Source organism: Petaurus breviceps, unplaced genomic scaffold (assembly GCF_028583685.1).
Source record: "Petaurus breviceps papuanus isolate PSGF00001 unplaced genomic scaffold, PetGlider_PUasm1.0 37, whole genome shotgun sequence".
Taxonomy (NCBI): Eukaryota; Metazoa; Chordata; class Mammalia; order Diprotodontia; family Petauridae; genus Petaurus; species Petaurus breviceps.
In genome coordinates, this window is record NW_027186296.1 from 4480139 (window position 1) to 4497612 (window position 17474).

A 17474-nucleotide genomic window follows, 5' to 3' on the forward strand; every position below is an offset into this window, starting at 1 on the left:
CTCTTCTATTTTATAGTGAATATCTTCAAGTAGAGCATGACCTAGCAAGTAGTCTCCCACCCCTTTTCCAATTCTTTACATTCAACTTCTTACAATTTTGGATGGAAATCTTCCCCCACTGCCCTCACTTCTCCACTGTGACTCAATTCCCAGATAGGCAGGAATCAGCCTTTAGGATGTTGCTAAATTATATTAGTCTTCTTTCTTTAGAAGAACGAGACTAGGCTACCCACCTCTGAGTGTGCTTTCCTACCACTAGAACTGAATTTCTATGGCAGACCATGTGGTTTTTCTCGGGATAAGTCTTTTTGATTTTTCATTAACTAGTTCAAAGTAGAGAAATCACGATTGTAGTAATGAAGCCACTGTTCCTAAAACTAATCATTTTCTTCCAACAAAACATAGGGCATAGATAGTAAAAGTTCGAAGTGTGAACAAACCAATGAAAGCAAGCATGACTGATTTAATATTATTTAGTTAAAATGAAAGATATTTTCCAAATCAGGGGCACCAATATTCAGCAGCAGCTGAGAGAAAAGAAAAGCTACATACAGTTTCTTTCCAACAGTCAAAGGAAGGCAGGTCTCTACTGGTAGAAGCTTAGGGTAGGACTGTTTATGGATGATTAAGGTGAGAAGGAATGTTTTAACAGCCAGGAGATTGGCAAGAGAAACTGCACCCCCAAACCCTCACCCCCTCCTCAAAAAACAAAATCCAGGTGCCACTGCCTTGAAGCTATACACCCCCAGAATCCATCTGTCAATAACAAAATATGTAATTACAATTTCCTGTCATAAAAAAATAATATATGTATGTGCTTCTACTTAACAGTTGCCTAAAATTCAAAAAATTTGATGACTCTATACAGATTTTGAGTACCAGTACTCTGAGGGCTTTGTTTTGAGCAGGGGTTCTCAGCCTGGATTTAAGAACTTAAACTTAATTTAATGTATATTTTTATAATTGCCTTTCAACAAAATTTATTTCCTTTGTAATCCTATGTATTTTATTTTGTGCATGTAAAAATATTATTCTGAGAAGAATTTCATAGGCTTCACAAGGTTTTCAAAAGGTCTATGACACAAAGACCAGAACACCTGTTCTAGGGTCTCTAAGGTAATCATGGTGACTTTCATTTCTTGGATTCTTCCTTTTTATATATGTTATTACTTGAACAACTTGACACACTTAAATGACTTAACCTTAAGAAGTGATCATTGAAAATTGCAACTTATGAAAATTAATGCTAAGAGCACTTTGGCTTTATTTTAGGGACTAAAAATTATAGCTAAAAGCAAAATTGAAAATGAAGGCAAGAAAATTCTTCATGTTGATTCCAATAATGAAATAACATACATTATTTCAGGCATATATAATTTTTTATCTACCTATTAAAATCGTGCAAATAGTTTCTTCTACAAGTTTGGTAAGAAGGAGAGGGAATAAAATTCATTCTCTTTGAATGAATGAAGGCAGTAAAGAACAGAGTGGTTACAAAATGTGCTCAATGTCAAACAGTAAATCAAAGACTGAAATGGGAATAAAATCCCAATGTCATTCACCACACAAATTCCCTACCACTAAATTATTTGTCTAGGTTCACTAAATTAAAGGTATTTTTTTTATTTTGAGTTCATTATGCCTTTTGGTTCTTCCTCAATACCTTCTTAAGTAAAAAATCTTTTGCTCTCCAAATCAAAACACAGTTTATTTCTCATATATGTGAATAAAATTATATGTATTTTAATGTTTTATTACTAGCCATGCAAGAAAAATGAACAGTGAAATGTTTAATTAATCAGCTTACTTTCACCTAGACCCCTTTAAAAAATACTTTACAATCACAAATTATGGCTCACAACCTTAAAAGTGATTGCACTTGCTGATTAAAACATTCCATGGGAAACCAGTCTTTTTTCATTTAATTACTAGTTACTAGTGGGCAATTACAAGTTAAAGAATTTTCTCATTGACTTCATTAATAACCATTTTATATGCATGCTGAAACCCCTTCTCACTTTTTTCTTCCAACAGAAAGAGGCTCTACGCCATATTAAGAGATTAACAAAAGAAAAAGATTAGAAAAATGACTATGATATCAAGCAAATACCATTGAAAAAGAAGTTTAAAGATGGGTGAAACAGGGTAAAATATAATTTCTTTAGCCTATTTCCATTTTTTCCAAAATGAATTCAATTTCCAAAGCAATTATCTCTAAACTTTAAAACAAAATTTCAAGACATCTAACCACCAGTAATTTTTGAATATGGCATATAAGAGATAGGGAAAGAGTTCTTCTTAGGGAAAGAAGAAAAGGAGAAATCCCTTCCCCAAATTCATAAACAGTTATAGGATCAAAGATTTAGAGTTACAAGAGTCCTCAGAGTTTATCTAGGGCAACTCTACTGATATGAAACTAAGACTCAGAGAGATTAAGAAAGTTTTCCAATGTTACTACACATATAATAAGTGCCACAACAGGATTTGAACTTGGGTTTCCAATATTCCAAATCCAGTGTTCTTTCCACTATTCTGCACTGTCCTCACTAAACCAAATATTCAAGTTTAATATTTAAAAGGGGGCCACACTTTTAACAAAGGGAACCTTATTCTCCAAACATAGAATCTTTGTTTCCTTCTTATGTTATATTATTTTCTTGCTTCAAATTTTTTTAAGGCATAGACCAGGTATTCAGTTTAAAAAAGGATAACTCTATTCATATCCCCAAAGGTAAAATCTTCAATTATGAAACTACCTTCTAGATAAGAATCTATTTCTAAGCCTTACATCCTTTCCAAAAAGTTAAACATTAATCTGAACTCTATCCCTTCAATCCATCATACAACTTCAATATCATACAACGAACTGATTAATATTCAGTCTAAAACAAACCAAAACTGGATGTCAAAACACTATAAACTTACAACAATCCTATAGATAACAGTCAAAATGTATGTTCAAGCCATTTCACCAGAGCTGAGTTGCCAAAATACTACCTCTTCCCCTCAATATTTCTTCCAGTAGACCATCAATAGGTAGAACTAATAAAAGTCAACTAAAAAAAAGAATTTAGATGCTCAGTTATACATAAAGATGTATAAAAATGTTTCACTTTTTTACATGAGAGTTTTGTTACAGTCAATGTGCCAGATTCAAAATTTCAAGCTTACCTTCCTCTGGGGTTACTGACCTCCTGTGATGGCATTTCCAGATCTTGGCAACTGAAATGGATTGGCCATTTCTGGGATTATAGTGGTAGCAGGGACTCATGGTGCTGAAGGGTGGGGAGCCCGCAGCAAACATGATGGGCTCTCAGGATGGAGGGAGAAGGGAGAAGCCTTGGTGGATACACTTCTTCTGTTCCATTGCACAAGCAACTAGTTACCATGCCACACTATGCAGAGCACACTGAACACTAATGAGTCAACCAGCAGTCTTTACAGAGGGTCAAACAGGTTTCCCCACTCTATACTCACATATTAAAAAAAAAAAAACGTGCTATGTTCTTCCTGTAAAGTTTAATATTTCTCCTTTGGGGAAGGGAAAACCTGATGAAAAGCTAGTTTCCTTTTTTCCCCATCTAAATTCAGAAACTTCAGACCCTCTTGTTTGTTTATTTGCTTAAAAAAAACCTTATAATTAAGTTTTCCTCCTCTGAAGTCCAAAGGTCTTATATCTGCCTCTTCAGAGATTATTTGGGAATATTGTTTTTTACTTTTAAAATCTGGTTTTCCTCATTTCCTCTGTAAAACGACTTCCTTCATATAGCATTTAGTCTCAGCTATACACCTGAAGTAGGAAAAATAGCAGTATAATTATCCTTAATGAGATTTCTTGTTTATATAGCGTCTTTTATCTGAGGAGCTCAAAGCACCTGACCAACATGATCTTATTAAACTTTACAACGCCCCACTTAGGAATGGTGATGGCAATAATTATTATGCCCATTTAACAGGTAAAGAAACTGAGGGAGAGGAGATTAAATGATTCATTAAAGATCATACTTCAAATTGAGGTCACATTCAGAATTCAGCAGAATTTGAAATTTGTATTTCTTTTTCTGATATCCTCCTTGACCAGTTTCCTTTTCAGCAACTGGACTTTTGAGCAGAAAAGGGAGGCTTTTAAAAAAATTCAAGGAGAAACTATTCTCTTCTATTGGCCATTTTAACAATCTCTAAAGTTTCTATATGAAATCTTGACTGATTTTATTTGGTCGAAATCAGGTATCAACAACTAAAAACGTGTCTAAAATAATATGTGAACCAATTGTTGCTACATATCCCTATTTCTACCACTATTTTAGATTAAGGGGTAGAAGGAACCTTAGAGGCCATGTAATTCAATCTCATTTTACAAATGAGAAATTACAAGGCAGAGAGGTTAAGTGATTCGTCCAACTTCTTACAGATCCATTGGATCAAAGACAGACCTCAGAGATTATCTAGTCCCATGGTGTCAAATCCAAATAGACTAAATACAATATCCCTATGGATAATATATTTTAAAAACCATGCATTAACATTATCTATGTTCTCTTCTATTTTTGTTTATTTTGTTAAATTTTCCCAATTATATTTTAATCTGGTTCAGGCTACACTTTGGAATGTTAAAGGTTTACAATGGTTGAAATCTCTGAATTAATGCAAACTCTTCTTAATGGAAATGAGGCACCTGAAGCCCAGGGATATTACGAACTAGAGCAAATCACGTAATTCATAAGTATTTAAGTGCCTACAATGTGCTAGGCTCTGTGCTAAGCACTAGGGATACAAAAAGAGGCAAAAGGCAGTAAGTAAAAGATCCAGAATTTGAACCCAGGCCCTCTGGCTCCAAATTCAGTGTTCTTGAGAAGCACCACCCATCACACTATCATGAAAGTCAGCCACTAGCCTATACTTAACACTCCTCCAGTCTTGAGAGTTGGCAGCACCAGTTCCCACACATCAGAAGTAAAAGGGTTTGAACCTGAGTACAGTACTTTTCAGAGATAGCTAACCCTTAATCTAGATAATCACCATGGCAGTCAGAAAAAAGAGTGCCATGCCCTCAGAGCCCTATTCATTTGGAGGCTGATCCAGGATTCTTGTTCATGGCAATAGTAGTTATTCTTCTGGGGAGGAGGGTGGCATTGTTTGCTTTTGGTTTTTGGTTTTTGCTATGCTTTATGTACCCATGGATGCAATAAGGCTATTGCTTCAGGAAGGAACAGTACTCTTCAACCCTGCTTAAAGAAGTTTCAACACCAGTCATCTCTTCTCCTCTTCACCCACTTCTTGGCAGGGATCCTAGTTAAGTCAGCTCTTCCTACAGTTGGACAGGACATTCCATCACTATGATTCAAAGATATGAAATGGGAGACACAACAACTGAGGAAAAATTGATGGATGGTGTTGGACTGAGAATAGTACCATTAGCCATCTGTTATTTAGGATTTTCAGTTTAGTTCAAGAAAAAATTTATTTCTTCTAGTTCTGAAAAAGAAAGTCACCAAAATTTTGAATTGCCCAGTGGGCCCTTCACAGATTGTTATAAGGAGGTGATGGAGAGGAAGACTCCTAAGAATAAGAATGCTTGGATTCAGTTCCTAGGTCTGAGTTAGTATGTTACAATGGGGGAAATTTTTTTCTTGTGTACCTCTCTTTCTTCATCTTTATCACCAAGTTGAGGGAGGACCCAAAACCCTAAACATTTGATCTTGATAGGGAGCTAAGTAGTGAAGGGGATAGAATGCTGAACTTAGAGTCAGAAAAAGCTGACTTCAGATCTGGCCTCACACACTCACTGACTGTGTGATCCTAGATAAGTCTCTCAAATCTCTGTCTGCCTCAGCTTCTTCATGTATAAAATAAGGATAATAATAGTACCTTCCTCCCAATTTGTTGTGAGAATAAAAGCAAATGAAAATTTTGTTTATTCTTCCTATATTATGAGGAATTGTTTTCAGAGGTTCTTAACTTTAGATCCCTGAATTTGGTTTTTTTTTTAATATTTTCAGAACTGTGTTTTCAATATAACTGGTTTCTTTTGTCACCCTATGTATTTTATTTTATGCATTTAAAAGTGTTACTCTGAGAAGAATATAGACTTTACCACACTGGTAAAGGAATCCATGATATAAAAAAGGTTAAGAACTCTTCCTTTAAATCATCTTCCCTCTTCCTTCATAGGCTGTTGATTTATCTGAATTCTTGTAACCAAGGCAACTTATTTCAAGGGAGAGAGACATATATGTGTGTATTTTTTTTAAATAGCCCAACAGGTCATCAACTTGTTTCTCTCCCTAAAATTACATGGCATTGGAAGCTAGTGACTCTGTGGCGCAATACAAGGTTTTAATTAGCGTGCCCCTCCCTCTGACTCGTGCCTCTACATCAGGTGCATTAAGCTCATCCTTTTAATATCTGGGGACCACATGCAGTTGCCCCTTTCTGTGGAAGAATGGGGGTTGCTGATGTACTGACAATGATTTCACTTGTTGGTAACAGCGTGGTTTAGAATCTGCCCATGTTGGCCTATCTCTCCCCTAGGGTACAATCCAGAAACTACAACTAATTTTCTGCATAATCTAAAAGGAAAGAGAACTGCCCCGTTTTCTCTCTCTAGGGATGATGGGAAATTGTAATAATTCTTGCAATCCAGTTTTTATAAAGTTCTTTGAGATAGCCAGATTAAATCCCAATTACTTTTGTAGCTAATTCTTTTTAGATTGTAAAAGAGTAATTTTCAAGGTTTTGGAGGAACCAAGTTAATGAAAGAATTTAATAAGTAAACATTCTTCCTGCCCCTCCTCCCACCCCCATAGAATACTAAGCCTAAAAGTCATTTTAGTAAGGTTTTGGGGATTGTCCATCTTCACCACCCACTATCCCCAAGCAGGCTAAATGTAGGACAAGTGCTGAGTATGAAGTTTGATAGATATTAATAGTAGAAAGCTGACAAATATCATTCAGTATGGCATTCCATAGATATTTTTGATAATGGAAAGTTAGTGACAGATATCCTAGCATTTCAGTGTTTCAAGATACCAGACATTATCTAGCCCAGACCATACCTGAACAGCAACATCCATCTGTAAAATTCTATAATATCCACCTGTAAAATAATAGCTCTATGGAGCTAGATTTAATTAAATCTAAATATATTAATAAAATAAATAATATAATAAGTACATACTATATATGTCAGCTAGGTGCTAAGGATACAAAAACATAAATGGAACAGTACCTTTCTTCAAGAATTTTACATTTATGGAACATGGGGTGTGGAAATAGAGAGAGAATAAATTGTGTAAACAGGAAAGTAAATATCAAGTAATTTAAAGAGGGAAATAATACGAATGGTTGGGGTAATTAAGGAAAGGGTCTGTAAATACAACACCTATGCCGATCCCTGAATGAAGATTTAAATTCTGAAAGACAAAGGTGAAGAAGGAATAAATAGTTTTCAAGTCACTTTTAGCTAAAAAAACTATGGTCTTATTACCTCATGATCCCTAAAAGTGGTCATCCAGCATTTGTTGGTAGATCTCTAACAATGAGGAACTTGCTCATTGCTGGGAGGACTCTCCAAGAAAGTCTATTTCATTTTTAAACAGCTCAAATAGTTGAGTATTTTTCCTGCTTACACTGACCCCCAAATCTGCTTCTCTGTAATTTCTATCCAGTGTCCCTAGGCCTGCCTCCTGGGAACAAGCAAAATGAAGATAATCCCTATGCTATATGGCAGTCATTCAGGTATTTGAGGACAGCTAAAATGACCCCTCTAAGTCTTCTCTTCTTTGAGATAAACAGCCCAATTTCTTCAATTGATGCCCCTGTGACATTTTTCTAAGTTCCCTCAATATCCTGTTCATCCTCATTGTGAATTGAACCCAATGTCCCAAATGTGATCTAACCCAGGCAGAGAAATGGAAGTAGAACTTCCCTCACTCTGGACACTATCTTCCTATTAATGCAATGTAAGATTAGTCCTTTTAGTTGCCATGTCACCTTTTCAATTCAACTCAACAAATATTTAATACATGCCTCCTGTAGACAAGGCACCATGGCAGGTGATGAAGATATGAGTACAAAAACAACAAACCCCAGGTCCTCCTGAAACAACAATCCTGAGAGGTAGGTGTTATTATCTACATTCTACAGATGAGAAAACTGAGGCAGAAAGGAGTTATATGATTTATCCAAGGTCATACAGCTAGTTATGGTTCTAGATTTTAACTCAGATCTTTCTGGTTCCATGTCTAACACTCCATATACTTTCCCCTTAACACATTATGTCTCTCTTAATGTAGTCTAAAGTTCCATTAGCTTTTTTTTTAAATGGCTGCCAATTCATATTGTTGGCTGATAGTAAGCTTTGAAGATCACTAAATTTCCCAAATATTTTGCAGATGGATTTCTGCATTTCAAAGTATCTCCTATATCATATTTGTAAAAATTGATCATTGGAACCCAAGTATAAGATTTTATCCATGTATCTCTATTAGATTTCATCTAATGAGGTTTGGCCTAACGTTTTAGCTTGTCAACATCTTTTGGTAACTTACCATTCAACATGTTAGAATCAGTCCCAAATCCCATGAAAAACATTTTAAAAGAGACTATACTATGTGTCTTTCAATTACCCTGCTATGGGGTCAAAGGTAACAATTTAATGAGGCCATCATAAACCTTCACACCCATGAAGTCATCTTTTCCCTCTTTTTGTTATTTAGTCTTTTCAGTCATGTCTGACTCTTTGTGACCTCATTTAGGGTTTTCTTGGCAAAGATATTGGAATGGTTTACCATTTCCTTCTCTAGCTCATTTTATAGATGAGGAAACTAAGAGAAACAGGGTTAAGTGATTTTCCCAGGGTCACACAGCTAGGAAATATCTGAGGCTGGATTTGAACTCAGGCCTTCCTGATTCTAGGTTCAGTGCTCTGTCCACTGTGCCACCTAGTTACCCTAACTTCAGTTATGCCAGTTTGGAGAAAAGCATTTAAAGGAGATCAATGGCTCCTTCTCACCCCTTTGCTCCAAAACAGCAGGATAAACAGGAAGATGTGTTCATCATATTATCAACCAATAAAATTTATTAATCACTTATACATGTTGTCTAGAGACATAAAAATCCATGTACATGTACATGTGGAGAGTATTTGCATCAGAAATATATTTCACGTATAAAAGCTTGCACAAAATGTAATAATGTAGACTTATTAGAAACATATAGTTACAATTTTTAAAAGTCACTTTCCCAAATTTTGACAAGCTTTTATGTGTCATAGCAATACTGTGCTTAATCTCAGTTACCAGGGGAATTATACCACCGGAAGATCCCTATAGGACACTATTGGATGTCCAAAAGCTAAAGTGGGGACCAGGTGTCTAGAGATTTTTAAAAAGGGCAAAAGATGGTAATGCATCATCCGTAGCTATAAAGCTACTAAAGCTTGCTCTTATAAATATTGCTGTTGTTTTTGTTTGGCCATTTCAGTCATGTCTTCTTTGTGATACCATTTGAGGTTTTCTTGGCAAAGATACTTGGAGTGGTTTGCTATTTCCTTCTCCAGTTTATTTTACAGATGAGGAAACTGAGATAAACAGGGTTAAATGATTTGCACAGTTGGTAAGTGTTGGAGGCCAAATTTGAACTCAGGAAGATAAAGTCTTCCTGATTCCAAGCTTTATCCACTGTCCACTTCGTTGCCCTCTTATGAATATAGTCAACATCTAAAACAGTCAGCAGGTATAAGGAGAGAAGATGAGAATAAAAATAGTTGCCAGCAATAATCTTCCTCTCCCCTTCCAGTCAGTGAATAAGCATTTATGAAGAATTTAAATTATGCCAAGTACTGTGCTTCAAATTGGGAGTACAAAGAAAGGCAAAAATGACCCCTGCCCTAAAGGAGCTCAGACTCTAATGAAGGAGACATATTAACAATTAGGTGTATACAAGATACATATAGACTAGATGGAAGGTAATTTCAGAAAAGAATCAACTAACAACTTAGAGGACTAGGAAAAGTCTAGAAGGAAGTCAAGCAAACTCATACAGGGAGTTGAGGAGGGAAGAATGCTCCAGTTAAGAGAGGAAGGAAGCCAGTGAAAAGGCATGGAGATGGGAGATGGAGATTGTCATGTACAAGTGACAGCAACTTTGTTGTAACTGGATCCTAGAGTACACAGAGAACAAGTATAAGAAAATACAGGTAGGAAGGGGCCAAGTTGTGGAAAGCTTTAAATTCCAAATAGAGGACTCTACCTTTGATCCTGAATATTAGGGAGTCGCTGAAGTGAGCTGAACAGGAATGTGGAGTTGACATGGACAGACCTAACACTTCAGGAAAATCACATTGGCAGTTGAGTGGAGGCAGGTGTGGAGTGGGAGAGACTTGAGGTAAGAAGAATGACTAGGATGTTACTGTAATAATTCAGGCAAGAGGTAATGAAGACCTGAACTAGGGTGGCAACTATGTGTGTGAAGAGAATGAGATGTACATGAGATATCCTTCTGTGAGATTTCTTCTCCTTCTACTCCCTGTCAACAATTCAGTCTCTGATATTCATTTAACTCGATTTTACCTATATTAAAAAAATAGGGACCAGGTCACTACATGTCACTTGCCCTGGACCTCTACACCTCGAAGTATAGACCTGAGCACTGGTGCCAGTAAATTTGACAGTAAAGAGGAGCTTCACTTTAATTCAAATAAACATATTCACTGAGTACCATATACAAGATTGGCACAGTGCTGCTGGTGGAGATAGTTGGGATTGTATCACCAGAATAACGTCAAGGCAAAACTTTATTGTTTTTGGCCAAAGGCCATTGTAGTTCTCTCAGAACAAAAATCAGGTACAATGTAGTCTTCCTAAATGGTTTAAGGTTGCAAATAGAAAAGAACTAAAAAGATGTATGAGAGTACATAAGTTTATAAGGTTTCAGCATTCTCTTTTTATAAGGAATTATATAACTTCCAGATTTAATTTATTGCCCAAACTTGCTTTAGCTCTGAGATAGCCAGAGCAAACAAAAAGTTTCAAGGAGACGCATAAATGATCATGTAATGTCAAGGGAGCACTGTGACCAGCATAAATGGTCTTCTACCAGTAGCCAGGCAGGAGGACCTTGACCATACGGCTATCATTCAAGAACTCTATTCCCTACTGTTACTTTCCCAAGAGATGTGATTTTTTTCAGTATCTTCCTACTTCCACACCTCTTCCTACTTTTCTCAACATATTTTTAATCAATAGTCTCTGTATCAAATACTATTAATTTAGTGAGCAGCTTAATTGGACTGAATAAAAGAGGACTAAGAACATAAAACAGTATGTGCATTTTTTTTGGAGGGCAATTGGGGTTAAGTAACTTGCCTAAGGTCACAAGTCTAGGTTTGTGTGTGTGTGTGTGTGTGTGTGTGTGTGTGTGTGTGTGTGTGTGTGTTAAGTGTCTGAGGCCAGATCCAAACTCAGGTACTCCTGATTCCGGGGCCGGCACTCTACTCATTGCGCCACCTAGCCACCCCAACAGTATGTGCATTTAAGAGACTATAACTTACAATCTCCAGCCTATATATGTACAAATTTCCTTCTAAATTTATATTGCTCTGATCAGCCACAGTCAGATACACTGTACCTTGACTCCATACATATGCATAATTACATATATAAACTTAAAAGCTCAATATCCTCTTTTAGAGTTCCCCATAAAAGAATGCTGGATACATGCAGGTAACTCATGACTAGTTATTTACACTGAATTTTGAGAACACCATGAACACTTGCAGTGATTCTTGGGGTCACAGCTGGACAAACTATATCAAGATGCTAATTCCAATATCTTAAAGTTCTCTGTTCACACTCTGGAACTTCACTGAATTTTGGTCAATACTTACCATCCAGCATTGAAGTGGAGGACAACACAATAATAATGAGAGGCCAGTGACCACATGGTATTATTGGAGCATCATAAATCAAATGCCAAAAAAAGTAAGGGAAAAGTATAGCAGTTCCCTGCTTCCCCATCCCCCAAAACCCTGCTATTTTTTGTGTTGTTCCACATCCCTCTATCCCACTTCCAAAGATTCAAGCATGGAATACATTCTGTATCACAGTCACCCCACATGTCCATCCATCAAATTTAATACCAATTGACTTGGTATGACAATTACTCAGTATCTTGCTCCAGCAAGAGAATATATAACAACCCATCTATATCATGTACTTTTAATGATATTGTTCCAGGTGACATGGTTACCCTGAAAACTACTAATATAGTTTGATGTAGGAGAGAACAGGGGGACATGTCCTCTAGCTCGGGGGCATTATAAATACAATCTCATTGGGCTAGAAGAGGTGAACAGTTTGTCTTCAATCACCCCTGTGGATATGGCTTGAAACTAGATTACAGTAAATATTTCTATGAGTTTCAGAAAGGTAAAACTAACTGGTAGAGTGGTCTACTAAGATGATTTTTGATTCACTCATGCCCCCTGGGGAAAAATGTTCCTAATATGATCAAGAAGGCAAAGTAGTTGGATTATGAGAGTAGGAAGGCATAAGCTGCTGCCAAATAGCCCTGAGTAATGTATCAGCCTTTCCCACACACATACACTGCCTAAAGTCATCAAAAAAAATCTCAGAGAAGCAAGGCTCCTTTGCTGGGGTTTATAGGTTGGTATAGAAATGTGCAATGCACACATTTAGAGACATCTCCACTCCAAATGTTCATAAGACTATTTATGCCTGATCTGTGGTAAGGCCTCCCAAATTTATATTGCTCTGACCAGCCACAGTCGGATACACTGTACCTTGACTGCAACATAGTAATGCCATTTTGGTCCTCTTCAAGAGTGAAGGACAACTAACCATAAGTTGTTGGTCTATTTTGCTACTTTATACAGTTGGCTAAAACAGGAAAACTCTGAATATATAAGTACATGTTAGGATAAATATAAAACCATAATTTGGGACAATAGGCTTACTCCTACCACAGAGAAAAAATACTGGTTCACTGTTTGGGAAGATGCTATATCTCATCAGGATTAGATTTGGGAATAGCAAGGAATTACTGAGGGATGGTTTAACATAATCAACAGAAAGTCATCCTTGAGGTCAGAAAGCCCTGGTTCAAGTTCATTCTCTGACATATACTGGTTGTGTGACTCTAGGTAATTAAAACTATTACAGAGAAGGCATCAATTTGCATTGGTAGAGAGAATTTCCTTACCTAGGAGTTCCCTATACTAATGAAATAATAGATCCTCCCTATCCCCATCCATAAGGTATCCCACAAACCTCAATACCACACTTTCCCTTGTGTACAGAAGGAACTAAAATTTCCTACAAATAATTGCCACCTGATGTTCTGAATTGGTTCTACAATTCAGTTCATAAGACCAAATCTAGATCCCTCTAAGACAATTCAATAAATATTAAAGACCTACTATGAGCTCCATTTGATATGATTACCCTTATGGGTAGTCTGGATCAACCATCTGTCAGGATCACAAACTTCCAACTTCCTTCTCACTAGCAGAAACCACTGCTGATGCATAATTGCTTAGTAAATTGGGTTTATTTTAGGAATTTAAATCAAATCTAACCATTGCTGAAAAATCAGATCATGTCTCTTTGATTTTATGAGCTCTAAATTGAATCGAAGCCAAAAGAAAATTTAAAAAAAAATTAGAAATGGTAGCACTGGGTGTTTTTTTTTTTGTTAAAATCTTGTGAACCAGTGAAAACTATTTCCAAATTTAGACATATTACAAAACTATTGAGAACAAAACCAAAATGTCAAAATATTTTCCAAATCAAACCTGTAACCAATCCATATCTCATATGGTTCATGTCCCTGCTTCATGCCCATGCAATGTCATAGCCTTCATTTTAAACAGAATTTTTCTTGGGGCTGTGAAACTATAATTGGTGTAGGATTTGATGGAAATGAGACCAAATTTCTGGTGGGTGTCATTATAAGGATCTTTGTGACAATGATAATACATTTCACCTTCCTGTTCATTAAAAGTCTGTGTGCAACATTTTTCAATTCTCACCTCCTTACCCTCCACCCTCCACCCTGGATATTCTGGCAAACTCACACTCGTGGGCTGTGCACAGTGCACCCACATGAAAAAGTGTCTCAGCTCTAGGCAGTCTCATACTTCTGCTAACTCTCCACGAAGATGGAGAAAGAAGGGGAAGAGGTAAAATTTGGCAAAGAAGAGAAAGTCAGTTCCCAGGCAGAATACTAAATATGGGAAGATAGAAATACAAAAAAGAGGTAAATTAAAGGTTATAGAAACTAAGAATGAGAAAAAGTGGGAGAAGCCAAGAAAAAGGATAAGGGAAGATCATTAGAGGAGCCAGATTATCAGATAAAAGGAAGTGAAAACCCTGAATTTTGAAGAAGCAATAGAAATTCAATAAATGATCTACGGAGAAATAATGTGAATGAACCTGGACAGGACAACGAAGCAGGACAAAGAGAAAGTGAGGTGAGAAAGTTGTCAGGGAACAGAAAATCTGAAGTCAGAACCCTAGATTTTTTGTCATGAATTCCACATTACCCCAAGCAAGTAATTTTGCTGCCTCATTTTATCTTCTCATCTATCTTTTCACTGGAAGAAAACACACCTTTTCTCTTTCCAGCTGAATTAGTATTCCTAAAACGTTGTAAAGCCCAGCATATAAAACCTCATTGAAGTTTAATATCTTATTATATTCATTACCCTGAAGATGAGACATGATCGTCTTTCATGTAAATACATATTTTAAAGCCTGAGTAATACAACTTAGCAATTAAAACAGCAATTAGGCAATACCACAGTATAATCACCTGCAAAAAATGGGGGGTGGGGTGGTGGGGTGGGAATTTAAATAATGCAGAACAATTTTAGAATGCAATGGCATCAAATAGGTGTCTTAAGTGTGAGCAATTTAGTATTCCAGATATTTGCCCCATGAGCAAAATCCCAAAATCAAACTAAACTCTATCAAGTTTGGATTTGGGATAATGGCCAAGTTGTAAATCTCAGGGAGAAATCAATGTCAATGTTAGCACTAACAGGTCATCTGGTGGGTCTTCAGTAACATACAATTCTTACCAATTAATCATTCAACTAACATTTATTTAGTACCTACTATGTGCCTGGCACTTTGATAGTTGCTAGGGATACAAAGAGGGCAGCTAGATGGTACAGTAGAATGGTGGACCTGGAATCAAGAAGATTCCTCTTCTCAGTTCAAATCTGGACTCAGACACTTACTAGCTGTGTTACCCTAGTCAAGTCACTTTACCCTGTTTGCTTCAGTTCCCTCATCTGTAAAATGAGTTAGAGAAGGAAATGGCAAACTACTCCAGTATCTCTGCCAAGAAAACCCCAAATGTGGTCACAAAAAAGATATGACTAAAATGACTCAACAACAGAAGTCAGCATTCAGTGTATACAGAAAAAAAAAACTCTAGTAGCCACTGGCATATTAAAGTGAATTAGCGAGAACGTGTATTTCATGAAGAACAGTGGTTGTTTGGGGGCAAAGAGGTTATGCTTTAGGAGATCTAACTCTTTTTTGGCTACATTGAAGACCTTGTGGACTCCAGATCAACGGCCTCTACGTTAGCTTCAGAACAATTATATCTTAACAATGAAATCCCATATAACTCATTTGTTCCCAAGAGAGACTAAGAGAGGACAGATTGCTAGACTTGGAATCAGGAAGAATTATTTTGAAACCCCAGCTCTGATACTAGCACTATGACTTTAGATGAGTTATTTGACCTTTGTGGGCCTCAGTTTCCAAATCTGTAAAATAAGAAAGTTGAACTAGATCAGTGGTGTCAAACTCAAATAGAAATGGGGCCACTAAATTGTACATAAGGATCTCAATGGGCTGTATTATTGATTTAGAAAGCCACATATCAATATCATCTAGGTTTTACTGTATTTTACTTATTTTGTTGAATGTTTCCAATTACATTTTAATCTGGTTCTGACTGTGCTCAGGCATTCTGAGAGCCAGCTGAGGCCAGAGGGCTGAGAGTTTGATCCCTCTAGACAAGATGAGCTCTAAAGTCCCTTCCCACTCTAAATCTATGGTCTTCCGAACTAAAAATCGGGTTAAAAAAAAAAAGAGAAACTAAAAATAAAATAAAAATCAATGTTTATGTAAAAAGTATTTGTGTATGTGATCCATATTTTCTACAAGATTAATTTTCATACCACCTACATAAACTCTTACCAAAAAAGGCTATATGTAATTCCCCATACTAATGTGGACACTCAGTCAACAAAAAAAGGCTTGACTCAAGTACCTTTGTACACAAGTATGGGGGGAAGGATTGAATCTGGATTTGAAATATCCTTAGTATTGGAAACTCCAAGGTAAAGAAAATTACCTCCACTAATACAGGTAGGCACCTTTTCTGGGGCTTAAAATCTTAATGAGTTGTCTCTCTAACGTCTTCCAGGCTTCAAGTTCAGCTTTCTATCCCCTGTACCACACACTCATATAAAAGCCCAACTGTCCCAAAGTGAATTCTATGCAGAAATAACATGTTTTGTCAACCAAAATGAAATAAATTGGTTAAATTCCCATAACAGCAAGTTATTATTATTCCTCTCTAGAAATATATTTTAAAAGTTAGTTTAACCCACAAGTCATAGAGCAAATAACTTTCCAAAATTCCTTTCAGGCAACCCAGCCTTAACTGGCATATAGGATAACAATCCTCATTTCTAACTTCCCCACTGGAGATAAATAAGGTTAAGACATTTGTTCCAGGCTCAATGTCCCCAATCTAGACCCCCCAAAAATATTCCATGCTCCTGGAAGAATGATACTGAATGGATACAGCATATTATTATCATTATTTTCTCACATCTGCTTTTCCACCATTGTAAAGACGGAAGAGACAGAGGTAGGGACACTTACTTGTCCTAAGAAGCACCTTGGGTATATTCTATGACTCCTTCCACAGTCAGAGGGAGACTCCAAGACAAGAGAAGATTTCTTAAACTATTTCCACTAACTGGCTAAGAGAATGTATACAATCTTCAATCATATTGCCCTCAAATACTGCATCTACTACCTTTCAATTTCAAAAAGATTTATAATGCACTGATTGTGTGGGAAGGATGGTATCAGACACTTGTAGAAATAGGAAATTTATATACAATTAGTCATGGCTAACCTGGCAGCCATCACCAGAAGTTATCCAGTGGATGCTGCTCTCGAATACCACAAAAGACTGGTGTTTCCATGGAAACAGAACTTTACCTTCACAATCAAACCTAAGAGTATAAGCACACTCAATTGACACCAAGTGCTTAGTACTTTTGTCCCCAAACAGAGCTACCACAAAATGAGTTCTGTAGAAAAAGATTATCAGGGCCAGACAAATAAAATGAAGCACACTCTCCAAACTCTCATGATACCATGTCTCTAGACAGAGTTTCCAAGAATAGAAAGTCACTGTAT

At 36.6% G+C, this 17474-nt stretch overlaps 1 protein-coding gene across 3 annotated transcripts in view; it reads right to left on the bottom strand.

The window, feature by feature from the left end:
• Nucleotides 1-17474, bottom strand: part of FMN1 (formin 1) — a 493911-nt gene that overhangs the window by 408452 nt on the left and 67985 nt on the right. The window contains exon 1 of one of the 3 annotated variants that reach the window (XM_069097661.1): nucleotides 3172-3459. The exons of 1 other annotated variant lie outside the window; for it this stretch is intronic. In XM_069097661.1, the coding sequence (XP_068953762.1) occupies nucleotides 3172-3304 (133 nt within the window). In that variant the 5' untranslated portion in view covers nucleotides 3305-3459. Of the gene's footprint in view, nucleotides 1-3171; nucleotides 3460-17474 lie in introns of those variants that run through there. One more of the 3 variants, XM_069097662.1, reaches the window with a different exon arrangement.